General features: G+C 42.6%; 1 protein-coding gene across 1 annotated transcript in view; it reads right to left on the bottom strand.

Moving 5' to 3' along the window:
* PREP (prolyl endopeptidase) overlaps window positions 1–21,333 on the bottom strand; it is a 1,557,310-nt gene that overhangs the window by 1,049,463 nt on the left and 486,514 nt on the right. Inside the window, exon 7 of the mRNA XM_069606586.1 lies at window positions 20,839–20,944. Coding sequence (XP_069462687.1) covers window positions 20,839–20,944 — 106 coding nt within the window. The remainder of the gene's footprint in view (window positions 1–20,838; window positions 20,945–21,333) is intronic.

Here is a 21,333-nt window from a genome sequence, read left to right as displayed (position 1 = left end):
TTGTCAGACAGCTGACACGTGATCCTAAGAAGCCACAAATTGCTTGCCTCTAAATTTACCTTTTGTACTGAATTTGCAGCTTTGCTATTTTATTCTATAAATGCACAATAGAACGCTGCTAGTGCTGATTTCTTTGCCTACTGTGGTGTGCTTGTCAGAGAGCAAAGAACTCTCACGTACGGCTGCTATTTTGGGTGTTTGTACTTGTGCAAAGTGTGCCTGCGCTGTAGTACTTTTTAGACTACATTTCCCAGCCTGTGCTGTAGTCCTGTTAGACTACATTTCCCAGCATCACTAGGTAAATGTCATCACGCCTTGAAACACTTGTGTAGAGGCGCGTTACAAATGTCATATCCTATCATATCATAAGTCCAGATGCTTCAGCGCCGACGCTTCTGGGACGTGCCGTTCTTCACCGGTCACGCCGCAGCTCGCCGGGTCGCTGACTCCCTACTCTCTACTAGGCTCCTGCACTCTCCTTAAATTTTGACAGTGCGTCAAACAACTTCACTAGTAAGTCCTATTCTTTTAACACACTTTCAGTGGACTTAGTGAGAGGTGTGTGTACTATACTTAACCATGTGCCTAGACAAAACAGCGCGCGCTACTAGTGAAACTGCTTCTAACATCGCGCCTTTGTTAGTACTGTCCCTTTTCTTGCTTAACACTCAATCTCTCTACAAACATGGCGCCGAAATTGCAGACCATGTCAGTGATTGCAACCCTGACTTTTTCGGTATTACTGAAACATGGCTCAATTCTAACTTGCCTACTCAAGCAACTCTCTCAAACCCAGATGAATATACTCTCTTTAGAGCAGATCGCTCTAAGGGCAAAGGTGGCTGAGTGGCACTTATGTGCAAATCCAGCCTAAATTGTCATGTACTACCACACAATTCACCTGATGGTTGCGAATCCTTTTGGGTAAAAATTAAGACGTCCTCTAACACCGCTCTATATGTACTCACCGTTTATCGGCCACCCAAGGACATGCCCCTCTTTGATTAACAAATCATTGACCTCATAACATAAATCGGTCAAAGTAAAAGCCCTCTTATCATCATGGGTGATCTTAACTACTGGGCCAACGACCATCTTGACAAAATAGGACTCAGTCTAGAGGACTCATTCACCTCTATTGGGCTAACCCAGTGGATTAAAACACCCACACAAAAGAGTGGACACACACTTGACTGGCTTATTTCACAAAGTGCTATTATTTCAGACATCTTGGTTACACTATGTATATGGTCTGATCACTCTTATCCAGGCAAAAATTTCACTACCAGGTCCTCCACAAAAACTCAACACCAACCTGCGCCTGCAAAAACTAACTCGTAATTTGAAAGACATTACATCTCCTAAATTCTCATCCCTAGTAGCATCCAAGCTTCAACCTATAACTAACTTAGTGGACTCCTCTGCCTTAGTTAACCACTATACTCTATCAAACAAGCTGTGAATGAACTAGCACACATGAAAATGAAATCCATCAAGTCTGAAACTACAAAAAACACCTGGTTCTCAGATGACATTGTTAGGGCCAGACAAAACAAAAGGGTTCTGGAAAGAACCTGGAGAAAGGACCCGAACAACAACACACTAGATGCCTACAGAAAATCCACCCATGAATACAAGAAACTTATCACTAATGCCAAAGCCACACATTACAATAAAAGAATTATAAATGCTAAATCCAATGTTGGTGAACTGTTTAAAATCCTATCTGATTTTCAGGACCAGCCTTCACCTTCCAATAACCTAACTAAAGACTCCAAATGGTGTCAAGACATCCACAATGCTTTCCTTTCGAAAATTGACTCTCAAAGACAAAATCAATAAAGCCCTTAACAACGTAACACAACCACTGCCCACAAAAAATGCCAAACACCTCAATAACAATGAAGATAAAATACCCCAATTCGCCTTTAATCACTATTCTGAAAGGAAGTGCTCAAGATCATACAAGATCTTAAATCTACTTCCTGCCCTGGTGAGGACCGTCCTACGAACATTTTCAAAGATCGACTGACTTGCTAGTACCCTGGATCACCAAGTTGATAAACCTATCTTTTGACGAAGGTGTGGTACCAGATCTCCTAAAATCAACTTGGATAACACCCTTGCTGAAAAAGGAAAATGTAGACCCCACCAACAAGGATAATTATAGGCCAATAACCAACGTGCCTTTTATATTGAAGATACTGGACAAATTGGCCTATAAACAGCTCTAGGCTCATGTTGAAGAACACAAGATTCTCGGTACTCGACAGTAAGGATATAGGGCTCGGCATGGTACTGAAACAGCCATGCTCGACCTTAAGTCCACACTGGCGAGCATGGCTGACAAGAATCAAGCCGCACTACTGATGCTTCTTGACCTCTCCGCAGCCTTTGATCTGGTAGATCACAGCTTATTAGTGACGAGGCTCGGAGAGGTAGCAAATTGTTCCTCGATGGCATCTAACTGGATCGCCTCCTTTCTGGGCCCTCGCATGGTTAGGGTTTGTGGAAGTAGTCTCCACTCCACTCATATCTCTTAAAACTTTGGTGTCCCGCAAGGCTCTTGCCTGTCGCCACTGCTTTTTAATTTGTACATTCACCCTCTCCTGGACCTCTTAAACAACCTTGGTGTTCAGTATACCAACTACGCAGATTACACACAGGTGCTCATACAGCTTAGTGGTCAGTACAGAAATGATTTTGAGGCCATCAATAACATCTACAAAGCCATCCAGGATTGGATGGCTTGTAACTCTCTAGCCTTAAACAACAATAAAACCGAACTAATGATAGTATCCTCCAAGAATACCCGGAGCAAACTAGATACTGATTACTCCAACTTCCTTATTGCAGGCAACATCATCACAGTCCAGAGGAAGGTAAAAACTCTGGGAGTTGTCTTAGATGACTAATTATCAATGAAGCCGCATGTCTCTTACATCAGGTCTAGCTGCGGACTGATCAATAAGCGAATCAATTACATCTGTCCTTTTCTAACAGCCGAAAACTGTGTTCTTCTATCCAAGTCGTTGATAAACTCCAGACTGTACTATTGCAATAGCCTATTGTCTGGTGCTACTGCCGCAAATATCCAATCCTTACAAGTGACCCAGAACAATGCTGTCCGGACCATCTTCACTCAATCTCGTTGCTACCATATTTCCATCTTCAGAAAGAAGCTTCATTGGCTACCAGTCAAACAGCGCATTACACATAAAATGCTCACTACGACACATAAATGCCTCTCTTTCAGCAGTCCCATCTACTTGTCTGAACGGATTAACATCAAGAGCAATGGAAGAAATCTTCGTTCATCCTCTGCCACAGTCCTGGCTTCCCCCAGATTTAAGACCGCAAAATTTGGAGCCACCACACTTAATGTTCAGGGCCCTCTACTTTGGAATGCTCCGCCGGCAGGGCTATGACAAATCAAAAACGACCTCCTATTTAAAAAAAACATAAAAAACTACTTTTTCAATGTGGAGTAATCCTTATGACCCTTTCTGATCCTGCTTGCTCTCTCTTGTTGTCCTGTCTATGTCTGTTTTTTGTGCGCCCTGAGGCCTACGGGCATGTGGCGCGTTATAAGAATTAAAATAGAGAGTTGGGGTTAGAGGATTCAGTGCTGCTGCGGTCACAACGCCCTACAGGAAAGTTATCCATCACATATGAGCCTCATCCATTCCACGTGGTAGATAGAAAGGAGTCAATGATAACTGTCGGATGGTCGAGCCACTGTGACAAGAAACACATATTTTATTGGGAAGTTTGAAGATTGTTCTGATGAATCTCCTGATAGGGAAAATGGTCTGCCAAGTGGGAGCACATGCCAAGACGATGAAGGAGAGCTTCAAGGGGGAAGGGTCTAATGATGATGCTGCAGGAGAAAGTGACCGGTGCAGTCAATGTTGGGAGAGTGAAGATGAGGGAGGATCTGATGCTCCAGATAACAGTAGGAGATACCCCATGAGAAGTTTCCAGCAGAGCACAGGTGGTCTCCCGACAGAGAGTTACACAGTCTCTGTTTTCACCGAGCCGCAACAAACACCCCTCACTGACCTTTCTGATGTACGCCGCCTTTCCTTATTTCCACTCTCTCCCCTAACTCGCCCATTCCCTGCCCACTCCACTCAACGTCCCTGCCTCAGTCCGAACCAGAAATGGCTACAAGCCTGTACCGGCATTAACAGCATAGTAAACACCATCTCTGCAAATTAGACAAATGAAAAAAAGATTAACCCAGCCACGGTTCCCAGCAAACTGCATTCTTGTAGCAACTGTGCACGCCTTCCCTAAAGAACACCATCTTGAGTTGAACTATTGTTCCATCTAGCATTTCTACCTGTCTCAATCCAGCTCTTGCGGCACACAGCACATATCCAATGATATTTTCAAAGCACCCTAGCTCAAAATGAATCCTGCACAGCACAACATGGAGCAGAGTTTTACCTCATGGTCGCAGGTTTGGATCCCAGAAGGGCCACTCAGACGTTTATCCTTCTAGGATAAAATGAGTACTAATAAATCAGGGAGAAATAAAAAGTGAATCTCTCTTTGAAGCACAATGTTGCCTCTTGTGGGTGAACATGTGCTCTGCAAATACGCCTGATATGTTGAGCACTTGTAATGATGATGACTTGCCCAACATATCTCAGGCAATGCTTCTCTGAACACCAATTCTCACAAGAATCACCAAAAGCCAGTCCCAGCACTAATTATGCAGTCCCTCACATCACTACTCACTCGAATAGTATTCACTGCAACCCTCAGACAAAATGTGCCACTTTGTGGTCCTGCTCTGCTTGCTCAACTACCAAAGCTACAAGCTCATGTGTCTAATAAATCTAATTAAGACAGCATGATCCTACATTCGCAAATAAGTTTTATTTTATTTTTAGCCAGCACACTGTGCATCCTACTGAGCATTCCGTCAGCCAGAGTTCAAGCAACTAATGTGTAAATACTACTTCTGGCACAATTGTGAGTGTTGCAATTATTACCTCTACAAATAGTCCTGCTACTACCACCACTAATATGTGTAAGTTTGTACTACTATAGCAACACAGTATTGTATTTCATGAACACACTCTACACTATGGGCCTAATACATGGAACTTTTAGCGCGATGCAAAGTGACTTTACACTGCCAACAAAGTGACTTTACACTGCCAACAAAGTGACTTTACACTGCCAACAAACACCCTGATTCATAGAGTGGTGCAAAGTGTATTTTTGCAAAGCAAAGTCACTTTGCACTGCAACAGTTCTCTTTGCACCACACTAAATGGGTGGTGCAAAGAGCACTTTTGCAGCACAAATTGACTGTGCTCTGCAAAAATAAACTTTGCACCACTCTGTGAATCAGGGTTTTGTGCAAAGTCACTTTGCACCGTGCTAAAAGTTCCATGAATTAGGCCCTAAATGTATTATGCATAGTCTTTTTGCAATACAAATGAGTAACTGTTGCGACTTGACAAGCTAAGGTTACAGGACATTTTAAACAGGAAAATGAAGAAAAAAAACGTTTTGTTCATGTCAATGAAAGGTCACCAAAACTGGCAGACGACTAGATCTTAACATCCATGCCGAATATGGTGAAGTTGTATAGACATTTTCATGTACATTTTTTTTTACTAAAATGTGTTTTTTGCGCCGGGTTTTCAATAGAACCACAGAAATTAAGCTTTAAGGAGGCGAATGTCAAAATGTCCTGTTTCTATTTTTATGATTTTAATACACACCAAGGCCCACATCGTAACTGCAAACCTTCTGAAAATGAGATCAGCCAAACTCAAGATATTAATTAAGAAAATATGATGCATCCACATAATCGTTATATTCGTACATGCGCAGAAAGTGTTGTAGAAATCATATCCTTTCACGGATACCATATGCCCATGCCAACACACACCAGGCGCACACCATACCCAACAACAAAACGGCTGGAATAACCTGCTCGAAATACACACAAACTCTTCACTGGCTCCCGGTTGCTGCAAAGATCAAATTCAAATCCCTCTGCATCATCCATAAGGCTGTCTGGGGCCGGGGAACACGCTATCTGCAAATTGCTATTACTAAATACTCTCCCTCTAGGCCTCTACGTTCCTCTGGTACCAACTCTCTGTGTGTCAAGCATTTCGCTAAACAGCGGGTCGGTGGCTGATCTCTTTCCTCAGCTGGCTCCCGCTTATGGAACAGCAGGCAGAAACCTGTGCAGTTCCCTTAGGGACCACTGCAAAAAGTTTAAGACTACAGGTGTTAGCAGTAAACCCAATTGGTAGCAGCCTGCACCACCCAGATTTACCTGGTAGCTGTGGCTGAGCAGTCAGACTTCTCTCAAGAAGAGTTAGGCAGTATATAGAGTATACACAATAGGGCTAAAAATACAGTAGCACAAGCAAACACTGACCAGAGCTTTGGTATAAAAGTATATAATTATTTATTTAAAAACACAATTGTAAAAATACACTGGCACTAATATGTCAAGCAAGTTCAAACACAGTCACTATAAGTATATACACCTCCCTAGTTAGTTATTCGACAAGTCTAGGTTAAGACGCCACTTATTTAACAAAACAGAGGTGAGCGTGTAACCGTAGATGGCACTCCAATAATTTGTTAAAAAGGGAGATAAAAGGCAGAATAGGAAAAACACACAGTACCAACACTTTTAAGAAATCACAGCAAGTCAAGAAAGGCTGGGTCTACTGTAAAGCAAAAAGTTCATAGGCCAGACCCACTCTTGGAGAGAGCAAGGCGGAACGTGCCCAAGATCACACAGTGGAAATGCACTCGAAGTCTTTGCAGAAAAGTCAAAAGAGGTTGGATCAAGTTAGAAAGGTAATGTTAACAGGTCCGAGGTCACCCCAGGATAGAGAGTCAAGGATTTATGTGACACTTTGGACAGTCTGTTGCAAGGGAGACCAGGCGGGACACAGTACCTGAAATGGTGAGAAAGCTCCAGCCCGGGCAGTTGTTCCTGGCAGCAGGTGCAAGTCGGGGCTCCGTCCAGGGGAAGAGAAGAACTCGACGTGGAGGAAAGCTGGAGGTCGTTGCACTGCCATGAAAGAAACCAGCCGCGGAGTTTCCCGGTTAAAAGGTACTACCCTTTTATTCGCGGTAGTGGTGAAGCGTGGCTATCCGGCCGCCGGGGTGCTTGGCATGGGCTCGACCACGAGATGATCCAGGAAGGCGAAAAAGGCGAACTGGTTGGTCCCACCAGCTCAAAGGGAAGAAGACTCTCCTGGAAGATGATCTCTGTCGTCGGGGAAGTGGTGAGTTTCGTACAGCAGGGCTCCACCAGTGGTGTCGTCGTTGTAGAGGGCTCAGCTTCTCCCCTCTTTGGATTCTTTAGGTCCTGTGGCGACTTCTGAAGTTCCAGTCCCCAAAGCCCTGCTTTTATGCAGAAAACCCCCATTCATCAGCCTAGCTGTCAATCAAACATGCTAAGTGGTGAGCCGGGCAGCTCACCACTGGGCCAATCACACAAGAGTGCGACTTGGCACTCACGACTTGGCACTCCAAGTCCAGGGTGCCTATTCCCCCCACCCACACATCCTGTAGACCCAGACAGAGTGGCAGCACTTTTGGAGGCTTCTGTGCAGAAGCCCGCCAAAAGTGGAAGAAAGGGCTCGACTTGGGTTAGGGTTTCAGAGGCGAACACAAACGCCATTTTAAAACCGAGTCCTGGCAAAAAGACCCAACCGGGGAATAAATATTAAATAAATAACCCGGCGGTATCTTTAACATTGCACCAAAAAGTGGTGCGTTTAAAATGAATGGGAAAATCCCATAGGAAATATTCCGGTGGAATATTTCGCGTGGTATCCACTGCCACCAGCCAGAAACTCGACAAGGGGGGGACTGGACAGTGCCCCCTTGAAAAACAGACCCAGGCGCAATCGAATTACCCCTACCAGTTCTTCCACAATATGGTGGTTTGTACTGGTTCTGTTCACAATTTGAGACTAGTAAAGCCAATGGTGACTTTACATGCCCTGGAAGACAGTAGTCAGTCCCAGGGTATGGAGTCTATGTTTGGGGGTCACTATGACACCCCTGTGTTACTGCACTGAGGGTGCTGTGTTTAGTTTAGTTTAGTTTATTCATTTGTATTGCGCACCAGACCCAAAGGTATGAGGGCGCATGAGCAGCATGGTCATTCAAAGTTTGGTTACAGGTTGCTTATACATTATAGTATTACAGTGTAACAATGGAGGACAAGGTGAACATTTTTACAGGAAGGCTATAATACAATACAGATATTTTACAAATTTACAAATAAACATACTTTACAGGATTGCGGCAGTGTGGTGTTAGAGGTATTAGTGATTCTTGTTCTTTAACCACTGGATATAGTTGCGTCTGAAGTGTGTATAGGTTTGGGGTGTCCTGAGGGATGGTGGTAGGGCATTCCAGTGTTGGGGTGCTTTCACCTGGAAGCTGTTGCCACCTATTTTGGTGCGTTTGAAGCTGGGAACTATGAGCAGGTTTGCGTTGGAGGTTCTGGTGGGTCTGTTGGGGGTGTATTTGCATATTCTGTCTACCAGGTAACGTGGGGCAGCGTTGTTCAGGCATTTGAGAGTTAGCGAGGCTACTTTGAGCAGGATTTTGTCTAGGGTGTTGAGCCAGTTGTGGGATTTCCTGATGTTGGAAATGTGTTCTCTCCTGGGAATGCTAAGCGCTGCTATGAGAGCGTTGTTTTGTAGCGTTTGAATTTTGTTGGTAATTTGCTTGCTGGCTCCTACGCAGAGGGCATTGCAGTAGTCCAGTTTAGATAATACCAGGGCTCTGGCTAGTGTAATGCAGCTCTGGGTGGATACAAAGGGTTTGGCTGCTCTTATAATCTTACATGTGTAGGCCGTGGATGAAGCCATAGAGCTAACCTGTTTGTGGAAGGTTAGGGAGGAGTCGAGGTATATTCCTAAAGTTTTCACTTCTTTGGCTACCTTGATCGGGTTCCCGTCTATGATGAAGTTGGTGTAATTGTAGTCTAGTTTGGTTAGGTTTCAAGGTCTAACCAAGGATGAGGAGTTCAGTCTTGTCATCATTCAGGCATAGACTGTGCGAGGCCATCCATGCCTAAATGATGAGGTACACCTTGTTCACCAAAGCCAAATCCTGGTTGTAATCTGCGTCAGCGGGATGAGGATCTGTGTATCATAAACGTAGTTGGTGTAGGTGATACCCAGGCCATCTAGATCATCAAACAGGGGCTTCGTAAACACGTTGTACAGAGTAGGGGAAACGCAGGAGCCCTGTGGGACTCCACATGTGATGGGGATGGGGATGCGGTCGGCAGAGGTGGAGAAGAAACGCATAGATCTGTTGCTGAGGAATGACTCGATCCAGCCGATGGCTTCTTGGGAGAAGTGGGCAGCTAAGTCTAAATGATTACAGAGGATTTTGTGGTCAACTAGATCAAACGCCGCAGAGAGGTCTAGTAAGAGTAGTAGTGCGGTTTTCCCGTTGTCTCTAAGGGTGTCTATTTGGGCTTTCAGATCAATGAGGGCCGTTTCAGTCCCATGTTGGGGTCTGAAGCCTGATTGTCGAATGCCTAGGAGGTGGTTTATTTCAAGTTATTTTTGGATTTGTTGGTATGCTGTCTTGTCGAGTATCTTGAGCAGGAATGGGACGGTGGTAATGGGTCTGTAATTGGTAGGGATGGAAGGGTCAGGGAAGGAGGGGGAGGACCCAAGACTCTTTGAGTAACACACATACAAAAAACACATGAAGCCCTATGGAGTAAAAGACCCCGTAGCCCATAAAACACATTACATAGTCAAAGGACATTCTCAAATCATGCCTAAGAGTGGGAGAAAAAGAGTCTCACTCTTAGCAGGAGAAAAAATAAACCCCAAAAATCCAGCAAAGCTGCTGGGGGACTCACTAGGTTTGGGAAATTAGCCTTTACAGAGAATTCTCCCTACCAGTGGCTGATCTCTTTCCTCAGCTGGCTCCCGCTTATGGAACAGCCTACCCCCCTTCCTCTTCGTCTTGAGCCAGATCTCCTCTAATTCCAGAAGCTCCTCAAGACTTTCCTTTTCACCTCCTACTTCCATTCTTCCCTCCTCTGCTAATCCCACAGCTGCTGAGATTGGTGACCAGGGCCCTTATGTGTCCTTTGTGGCCCTGGCCTCCCACACCTAATCGCCTCCAGTCTCCGCCTGCCCACAGGACTTGCCTTGGCACCCACTGGCCTGTGCCACTGTAGGCATGCACTTAACTACTTATTGCAGCTGAACGATCCCTAGCACATCCTACACTTGGCACTTACATCTACTGCCCATCCACGAGCACAGAAACTCTAGCACGTACCCCTCCACTTCCTCTTTCCCTCTAATCTCTCTGCACTTGCACGCTTTGAATGCTCACAAGGCCCAGTAGGTCCATCTTTATCCTCCAGTCTATTATATGTTCAATCCCATGTTCCCTCCGTGTTGCCCTGTGGACACTTTGAAACACAATTTACTTTTTGCACAGTAAATATGACAAATAAAAATTTGGCAAGTAACAAAATTCAGCACAATAGGTAATAGCCATAGAAAGAGCCCAACATCACGACAATAATCTTGGAATTATACGCTTGGAATAACACACAATAAAATGTAGCTCAACAGATATAGACAATGAGAATGCATACAAGCCCACATCATGTGCAATAACAATTGACTGTGTCAGTAAGACGTACCTCTCTCAAACTGAGGTGGGAGGGCTCCTAGGGTGGTAGCCAGAGCAAGTCATACCCAAGAGAGAGAAGATGGCACTTGGGAAGACAAGACTGGGAACACTATCAATACGGTTGAGACATCTACACCTGCGACAAGGGAAACTCCCTGCCAGATTTCATACCGAGTGAGGGAATGACTGAACAAATGGCTAGTCACACAAACATACAAGGTCAAAGAGATGCTCGTACTAGAGCAGTTCATAAACTCCCATCCCCATATCTATAGGTAGTCATCTGGAAATTGCATGCACCCACTTTGGGGGACGAATTTAAACCGCTAATGCACATCAAATGATCACATATTCAAGAGAATCGCTCCTGGGGCCTAAGAGGGTAGACAAGGTGAAAATTGGAACTCCCAGAAGAGCAAAATGACCAAGTCCGGGGAAACCAAGTTCCACTCCACCAGTAACAGAAATTAAGGCTAGAACTCCCCTTCCAACCGATTTGAAGGAACCCTGGGGCAGGCCTCATCCAGAAATAGTAGGTGCTATGTTTAAGGGAAACCTAGACACATCGAACAATTCTATTCAGATTGATGAAAGGAAGAGCCTATGGAGATCAGGCTCATGATGCCAGGAACCCAACACCCCATGGAGAGATCACACCAGACTAAGCGAAAGAGCAGGTTGGTTTTACGATTCTCTCCAACCTCCCCCTCTTTACCCCCATGGTGGATGAGGAAATGGAGGGGAAACCCTGGACAGTAGACACTACAGAGGAAGCCAACAGGAAATGTCACCTACCGGTAACGGTCCAGGACATCCCAGCGAGAGCTCTCCTGGACTCAGGTAGTAGCAAGACAGTCGGGCAGACCTAAATAGATGCAAAGAGCTTCATCCAGGATCTCTGTCACAGATGATCTGTGTTCATGGAGAGGCATATTTGTAACCACAGGCTACGATCAACTCAATTTTCTAAATAAACTAATAACAATGCCATTGATAGTCGTGCCAGGACTCATGGAGAAGTTATTTTGGGCATCCATTTTCCCCTGTTCACCACTGCCCTAGGGTACTAAAAGGGGGAGGGAAGTTAACATATACGACATGGCATACCCAGATAGACACACATTGCACTTAGAATAATATGCCAGGAATTATAAGAGTGTAATACAAATAATCACAATAGCCATTAAGAACAGCCACTGCATACAAGTTAGAACATCAGCGCACCACGGGAAACAAAAATATACTCAGAGCAATTTTCTCAGAATAGCATGTGCATCATATCTTTCCACACAATACATATACAAAACCGTGCACACCATGACCAACAATAATACTCTTACAGCACACGTCTAATAATATGCACCCCAGGACCATAAATACGCTCACAAGAGTATGCTGAAAATAACACAAGCCCATCATTTTGGCACAATATCCAGATGCAAAAAAGCAAACAAAAAAAAAAACAGAAAAAGAGGAACTCAGTGGAAAAAAATATGTTTTTAAAAAAGAGTTAAGGTTATATGACTTAAAAATGTGAGATTGCAACAAATTCAGTTGTATATCACCCACAAGGCGTACATGACTCCTCAGAGGATTGCGCGATTTAAGAATGCAGGGACGCAGAAATGTCCTAAATGTAGTGAAGTAAATGCGGGCATGATACACATGTTTTGGGCATGCCCTGAAATACAGAGATTCTGGGGGGAGTTGGCCCACCGCTTGAATGAGAAAGGCATTAAACTAGAAGTGGAGTCCCTGTGGGCGTGCATGGTGAGGGGGTTTCCCAGGCCACGCAAGATGAAACATGTGAGTAAACTAAAGGACTTGGCCTGTATTCTGGCCAAGCGTAGGATCGCCATGGGCTGGAAAGCCATCAATAGACCGAGAGTTGAGGTGTGGTGGTGTGACCTTCAGAAATGGGTAGAAGCAGAGACTGTGGTGTGGGGCGAATCAGTTAATACAGGGGGGGTGACTGGGAGAGTCATTGATGGCTTGGAGACAATTAGTGGCCACACTGAGTCGGCGCAGAACGACTCTGAGGTAGAAGACTCCTCCACGGACGCAGAAGTGTGTACACCCTTAGAAGATGTGACAGAGGTTGGTGTAGAGTAAGCTCGGGAGGGAAGGGGGAGGAACTGGGGAGTGATGGACATATAATATTTTAATTACATTTAAGTTTGTTGTTATTGTTCGACTTGTTGTGGTTGTTTTGTTGATAAAATCAAAATCAATAAAAATTATTTAAAAAAAAAAAAAAGGTTATATGACTAATGGGGAGCCCAACTTAACTATGACTAAGGAGTCGCTATATTATATATATATATATCACCAGATTTGCCATCTAATGGATATCACCAAATATGGACGCTCATGTGAACATTTGGCGAAGCTTCATCAATACTTTCATACCTAAAATAATTGCTGATACAATGATTTTTGCATGAGATTTCCATAGAGGCAGAAAGAAATGCACTCTTTCGCCCACCATAGCTCAAAATTGACTGCTTAGAGTTTTTAGATTTTTGGCACACACCTTAGAATTAGGCCGAAGAATGTTATATTATGTTAAATATTTGTGCAAAAGTGCTAACAAAGGTGCTAACAACCTAAAGGCATTTAAGAGATTACAAGCAGGATCAAGGAACAAACAATACCACTGAGAACTCGGGCATCCAAATATTGCTGAAACAGGGTCATTTTTAATGGCTCTTTAAAACGGGAAGCCTGATTTTGCTTGGAGTACTACAAGATGTTTGTTCTAGGTTCGCGTAACGTGGACTTAACGGCTTTTTCTGCCCGCTGGGACAGTAAGGATCAACCTCAATGCGCGAAGTTGTCGGGTGAGCCTAAACGGTTTTACCCTCCCTGTCAGGACTTAAGGCATGTCCCGCAAATACGCTTATAGGCGATGTTTGAGGTTTTGAACTTTATTCAGGCTTGGATCGGGAGCCAGAGTTAATGTCTTCGAATGGGGGTGGCTGGTAGGGCGCATTAGTCACAATCCTGGCTACAGTATTTTGTAACACCTGCAGCCTCTGGATTAGGATTTTGGGAGCTCCCATAAAGATTGAGTTGCAATAGTCCAGTTTTGTTCCTCCTATGGCTCTGGCTATGCTGCTTAGATGGGTCTCACCAAGGTAAGGTCGAGTCCGTTGAAAGAGCCTATATAGTAGCAATAACTGCTAATTATTCATTTACTTGGGTTAACATGTCAAAATGTGAACACAAACATGATTCCCATTGTTCCAACTTTGGGTAAAAACTGTACTTCCAGGAAGTCCAGCAACCAGGATGGGGATGACTGGAGCTTATTCTAGACTTCCAACAAGGTATGACTGAGACCGGTTATATTATATTTAGGCTGAGCCAATTTCTAGAAAAACATAAAATAAGCTGATGTAGTGCAGGCTGAAAACATTTTGAAAATGTATCAGTCAAACTTGGGATTCCCTTTTTAAGGCCATATAATAATTGAAGTTTCTGTACATGTGCAGCAAAGCACATATGGACAAACAGAATGAAATGCATACTGCAAAATGCACACACACATCTGCAGCCCCCAACACATGCCAAGGTTTGAAATTGAGGGGAGATGGGGATTATTTATCTCCTGGTTCTAGCATAGTAGAGCCTAGTTAGTTTGAAACCAACAGCTACCAGGAGCTACGTTTGGCTCCTAGGGCCCACTGGCGCCTTCCAAACATGTAAATGTGACATTAACTTTCCATATTCAGTATTTGAGAAGATTAAAAAAAAAAAAGAATTAGAACATATCTAATGCACATAGTTCATCAAAATGGACAAAAAGTTAAAGGAGCATCTCTGGTAGTTCCTGGCTCGCCTGAGGTAGCTCATGCCTACACAGTGATGCCCGACACCTAGGAGCTGGTTTTAGCTCCTGCTCATTGAATCTCAATTTCAAATCCTGTTTCATGCCCCCTACCCTGTCAATGTTGTAATTTGGTTTACATTAATGGTGTTCTTGTTGAACTAGATCACCTGATCCCAAAATGTTGAGTGGGACACTGTTTTTCTTCTAGATGTATGTCTAGGCCAAAATGCACGGACTGAAATGTTATTGTATCACGTTTGGATACAGTATCTTCACGTTTTTATGTCCTGTTATAATTTCATCCCACTACAAATGTATGCATTGAGGCAATTGGTTAACCCTAACACGGATTGGCCTAACCTTAAAAGAATGGCATTCATTGTATGAATTGAATGAATACTGAAGTGTGTTGGTTTCGTTTGGTCACCCTGATCATCTGTTGCTATTTCAAGTTCTACTCACGCAAGAGCAAATGACTGCCAGAGTAAAAGGAGAAATGAAAGACTAGTACCATGATGTTTTCTAAAAGACTGTAGTATGTGTGGTTGGCTTTTCACACAAGAGAAGGTTGACAAGTGGATCTGTGCCAGTCGCATCCAAGATGAGGAAGGTGGCCAGGCATCTCTTGGAAGAGGTCAAATTACATAGAATGGTGAGAGAACACATTATAGAACCTGCAAACGCATCTGAATGGATTAGCCCTCTTGTTGGGGCCAGGCAGGCCATTGGATAGGTAAGTATGTGCATAGAAGCAAGGGGCCATAATAGAAATGTGGTCGTAGAGCAGTTTCTGCAGTCCACTATCAATGACATTAACAGGAGTTAGCAATGCAAAGGACTTTTTGTCAATTGATCTACGTTCAGCATTCCATCCAGTGATGCGTCATAGCTCGCTCAATCTCACTTTCTTTACCATCCCGATCGGCTTCTTCAGGTGTTCTCACATGCAATTTGGATCGTAAATCAGTGACTAATGTGTTCCAGAAGATCCCACTCATTGAAGTCAATTAAGTGTTACCAAGACAATATTTTGGTATTGGGAAAGAGCATGGAAGAGAATGACAACAGACTATGGAATCTGCTTAGAGTGCAGGTTTAACTCTCAGTCTAGACATATGAAAGTTCTACCAAGACAAATTTGAGTACCTAGGTCATGAGCTGTCTGGAGAAGGCGGGAGGCCCAAAGAAGATTTGCGGAAGGGCATTGTGGAACACTGCAACCCAAAATCAAAGCATAGGTTTCACTTTTTTTTCACTTTTTCTGGTGATCATAGAGTTCTATCAAAGGTTAATCAAGCAAATGGCATTGAAAATGAAGATGCTACAGAACTAACTAGGAAAAATGAGAAGTATGTCTGATCTGAATACAGTGAGGGAGAGTTTGGGGAAATAAGGAGGATATTGTGAGTGCTCCTATTTTGAATACCTTTGTTGAAAGATGACTTAATTTGTTGTACATGGATGCCAATGAGAGCGGCTTAGAAGCAATACCAATGCAGGAGAGTGTAGAGGGATTGTGTACAATTGTGCTTGTATACAAAATCTTAAGAGGAACATAGAAAACAGCATTGAGTGATTGAGCATGGGGCCCTGGGAGGTCTGTTGGAAATTCAAAAATTGGGCATGATGCACATTTTGAGACAGAGGACGTCTGTTTTTATAAGAAGCATGCAACAACATGAGTAGGATGAAAGATGTGGAAAGGAACTACTTTACACTGATATCAAGGGTTATGTCAGCAGTGTGCGGCCTGGCAGCAGTGAGGTAAAGCCTTTTAAGAGGGTTAAAGATTAGCTCAGTTGCCAAGGAGGCAGACCTGTTACTCCAGAAAATCTGTGACAGACAATCATCACTGTAGGACACAATGGATATTTGGGAGCCTTAAAAACAAAGGCCTTGGTCAGGCAAGATTACGGTGGACTGGCACAGACCACATGATTGAGGGATCAATAGTTTGTCCTTATGCAGTAACAGCGACAAGGACTTAGTCACCAGAACATGCCCCATGCATCACCTGCTCTTCCATAGGGAGAGGTGGCATTGGACATTTTGGGGCCACTCAATTTCATGGGTGCCAGAAATGGCTATATGGTATTTCTAATAGATCTTGATTCGAAGTGGCCAAGGATATAACTAACACGCAATATATACAGTAAAGAAATTATAAACCATATAAACCACTCCTCTGGCAGGAAGGGTTTCCAAGGAAAATAATTGCTGATAATGGAACACTTGCAGTGTAGCATGAGATTTAGGAGTTTTCGGGCAGAATATGGTATTTTCATTAAGAAGTCCCTCTAAGTGTGGGGAGCCTGGAAAGGTTAAATCAGATGTTAATGGATGTAATTAGAATCTCTGAAAGCACTGGGAGTTGGCGGGGGAGAATTCATGTGATCATAGAATATGTATGCGCCGCCAGAAGCCAGGATACTAAGCCGTGTCCTGGATGGTTGGGCAGGTCAACACTCAAGTTGGGTGATGATTAACAGATCAAGAAAAGAATAAAGGAGCAAGGGAAGACATCTAAGGAGAGGTTTGATGACATGCACCAAGTCAGAGTGATGGGTAGAGTGACAATTAGGTGACCCAAAAGTGGATGTAAGGGAGCTTTGAGGTTCTCAGAGAGTGGTTGTCAAGAAAGACTTGAATAATGCAGTCAGTTTGGCTGACAGTATTGTGGGGAACAAAGAAGGGGTTGCCCACCTTCCCAAATATGGGAGCGTTTAATGAGTTTGTTTGGTTACTAAAAAGGGAAGGTGGTGTGTTGGGATCAGACATCGGTTGTGTTCACAGCATCTCCCATGCAGTCAGTCTTTACGTTGTTCTATTAGGTCAAGGTTGCTTAAGTTCTGCGTTCTTGTCTATTTCCTTCCTCGCTCCCCAGGAGCTATCCCATCAAGCCTTTCACTCCCCTTATCTTCCCGAAGTCTTGCTTTACAAGCAATTTCTGCTAGTCTTTCCCCTGATGGGATGCACAAGAGTTCCAACGTTACTGTGGAGTTGCAAGAAAGTTATGCTGAAGAATGATCTAGAAAAAGGCAGTTGGAGATGGTTCACAACAGCAGTCTAACCCTGGGGTTTTTACAGTTTTTTTAATAATAAGTTAGAAATGAGCCATTTTCTGTTTCCCTGGGACCTATTCAAGCACCTCTTGGGCCTTGACTTAATCATGTGCCATTGAAGGGGCTACAAGTAGAACAATAGCCCCAATGCACATGATACAAGATTATCTTAAAAAAACAAATCGAAAGTTAAGGCTACTACCTATACAAACTTAAGGTTTGCAAACATTGGGAATCCATTGTTACAGTTTAACCTATTATTAAACACTAAATAGAAAATAAAAACAACATTTTTGCAAGCTTAACTCACCCTCACAACAACAGGTCAAAAAGTAAGGTTGGCACGTATGAATATTTTTGAAACCCATAGCAATAACATACTAAGATACATGAACACACGATGCTATCAAAAGCACACCACAATGTACACAAAGAACGGTCACAAACCCTTAGTACCATCTTCAAAGCAAACACTATAATTCATGTGCTAAGTACAACCAACCACACATACAATAGCAATATTGAAAAAATAAAACAATATTTTCACATTTACAATCCAAAGGAAAAGGGTGAGTTAAGGTTCCAGCTATGTTGATTTAATTGTATGTTAAGTTTTCAATAATATGTTAAACCTAAATTTTGGCATGTTTAACGATTGTAGACTTACTTTCTATAGGTCGTAGCCTTAACTTTAAAAATAAAACATTGTGCATGTACAATATAGATTTAAAATATATATACAATGGACTCTCAGTAGACAAAACATGTACTTTTAAAAATAAAATGCGGGGAATGGCAACGTTCAGGTACAAACACTCAGTAAAAACTAAGTATTTCCCTAATACAAGCAAAGTCCACCACAGTACAGATAAAACTTAATTTCCACTACACCACTTTCAAAACATTAAAGCACCTTCACTTTCACAAACCTTAAGTATAAAAATATAATAGCACACAATTGATGCAGGCAGCACACGGAATTCAGGCTGTTGGTTTGAGGGCTGAATGCTCTGCTCTAAAGAGACCATCTTCAGTTCGTGTACAGCATGCTGGTATTTGAACCCAATGAGCCCTATTATTTAATTTTTGTATATTGTTTTGTGTGTCAAGCCGAGAACCAGATAAGATATTGAAGTGCATTTTACTATGTATTTTTGTTGGGGTTCAGTAAAATAATTTTTTGAGGAGTAAAAAATGCATTCCCAGTCTGAATGTGTATATTTATTTAGGCGAACAAATATATACTTGAACTCTAAAATGGATATACTTTCGTAATCCATAATTCACTGCATCTAATAATGTATGCATATTAAAGAAACAAGCCCTGTTTACCATTTAGTTCCTCATTAGATCAGCTGTAATAATAATAGATCTCTTTCCTGTGGCATTGCACTGCTGGTGCCAATGATCAGAACCTATCAATGTAGCTCTGTGGCCAGAAGCAGGGGTCAGGCTCTCCCACGTGTCAATTGTCCCTTACATTCCGTTGGGGGCACTCTCCTCCTTTTTTTTAATGCTTGCCTACTTTTTAGTGAGAAAAAGAGGTTGATGATACAAAATGCAATGAACACATTAACATATAGGGTGTGCACCGCGTATCTCTAGGCTGGTGACAATAGACGTCAGGCAATAAAGCAAATACATACTTGTGGGTTAGGAAAATTGGCCCTGAACTTTTAAATAATGTTATTTAACAATCCTCTCTGTCTTGCAGGCGACCCACATCATGTTTGTTAATTCTAGGTCTTAAACCTGGAGGATCGGCCTGTTATGGCCAGACACCACCTTTTTGATAGGACAAGCTCCTTAAATACTGCCCAAGCAGACTCGCTTTAGTTATGTGGAACATCTGTGTGAAAATATGCATTGTCGATTCTTCCAAAATGTACCTGTACTTTCTCTCAATAAATTATCAGAGACAATAGGATTAACCAATGGTATTAATGTCCTTTGTAAACTGACCAGTGATTGTTCTTGGTTTGCACTGGTATACGATGGCTTGGATAGCTTAGTCATTATACAGTACAGTGTTATCAATCGTCGTTTGTCAAGGCACTTCTTTGCCATTATTGATGAGTCACAAGAGAGTTGCCTATTTAAGGAAATGTAAATTCAGTGTAAAATAATTAAACCAATAAATTGCCATCAAGAGTTCATTGGCGACACAGCACAATTAACATTTCTATTTTCATTACAAAAACACATCTAGTAGAGATTTCATAGCGGGGCTGAAGATATCAAAATACCGCTTAGTAATATCCCTAGGGACATTCACACATTTTGTTGTCACTGCAAAAGCACAGCTACTTGTATCTTGCTCCCATTTATTTTGATGAGATCTATTAACATATTTGCCATCAACTATGCAAAGTAGCAAGCTGGGCAGTCCTCAACTTGAGATGAGGTTTATAAGTGTGTGCCACACAAACCTATTAAAACGAATACAGCTTATTGCTCTGAAGGTGTCTTACACTGTGCACCTTACACTTCACCATTCGACAACGATTAACACAAAAGTACTCAACTGCTGGGCACTACCATTATTTGCTCTCATACAGTCCTGCAGTTCTCCATTTACCAGGTTGGAATTTACAATTAAAAATAGAAACAGTAAAACACTTCTTCTCGTTTTTAGGAAATCTTAATTACTGTAAGTTTTCAAGTACTTTTGAAAGGTTTCAGGGAGGGACCCCAACTCTGTCAGTGATGAATAGAACCAATGTTCCCCAGAGTGGCAAAAGAAAAGTATCTCATAAAACAAAGTGACAGTCCTCGCGTTGTGTGTTCATACTCTTTATCATATCCATTCTACCAGAACTGAACAGCAAACAGGCAAAAAGCCGGCGCACAGGAAGAAAGCACTGAAATGCAACAAACACGACACATTCCTTTTCATTCCAATAGTTTGCATATGACTGGGTGAAGTTGGAGCACAAGCAAATGTCCATGAATAAAACCTTTTAAAAAGAACATTTCAAGAAAATATGCATTTTGAAAGTGTAGGCTTGTGACTAGTTCTAAAATTAGCTTATATTATGTGCATGTAATAACGTTTCTACTCCACCCTTAACGCATAAGAAAACGAAGACAACATTCACCAACATTTTCCTGCAGACTGAAAGAGGGTCAGTGCAACAACTGATTTGCAAAGGGAAACGACAATGTTTGAATACAAATCGGAAGTGTTACACAGGTATCTTTCAGTGAGCTGCAGACAATCAATTCAGCATCTTTCGATGCCCATGCAGAAGAACGTACCAGTGATGCCATTGGCTTCATGCTGCAGATCGCAATACCACAACCGATTCACTGGATCACACCCCTCCCTGATGGACAACAGGATGTACCGGCCATCATCCGAGACCTGCAACAATAGATGAGAAACAACACATATGCTGAAAAAAAATCACCAAAGCCACATTCTGAGATATTAAACGGAAAGGTTTCATTCAAATACTTTTTTTTTTAGTTAAATCAACAAATATCTAATTTTCAAAGTTAGATATTATTTTGATATTCAACATGTTTGACTATGTTGCTAGTATCAAAGGATGGTGATTATTTTGTCAATCACTTAAGAAAAGGAATATGTCCTCAAAATGTATGTTTTCTAAAGGTGCACCATGAAGGAACAAGTTACTTACCTGTAGCTGTTGTTCTCCAGCATGTGTCTGGCATGGATTCACATGCTCATGAATATTCCCCGTCGTCAGGCTGGGAATCCTTGGTAAAGAAAAAATAAGTTTCAGTTTT

The sequence above is a fragment of the Ambystoma mexicanum genome, chromosome 4p (assembly GCF_040938575.1).
Source record: "Ambystoma mexicanum isolate Mex_15411 chromosome 4p, UKY_AmexF1_1, whole genome shotgun sequence".
NCBI classification, from domain to species: Eukaryota; Metazoa; Chordata; class Amphibia; order Caudata; family Ambystomatidae; genus Ambystoma; species Ambystoma mexicanum.
This window is presented reverse-complemented; position numbering and strand designations above follow the sequence as displayed.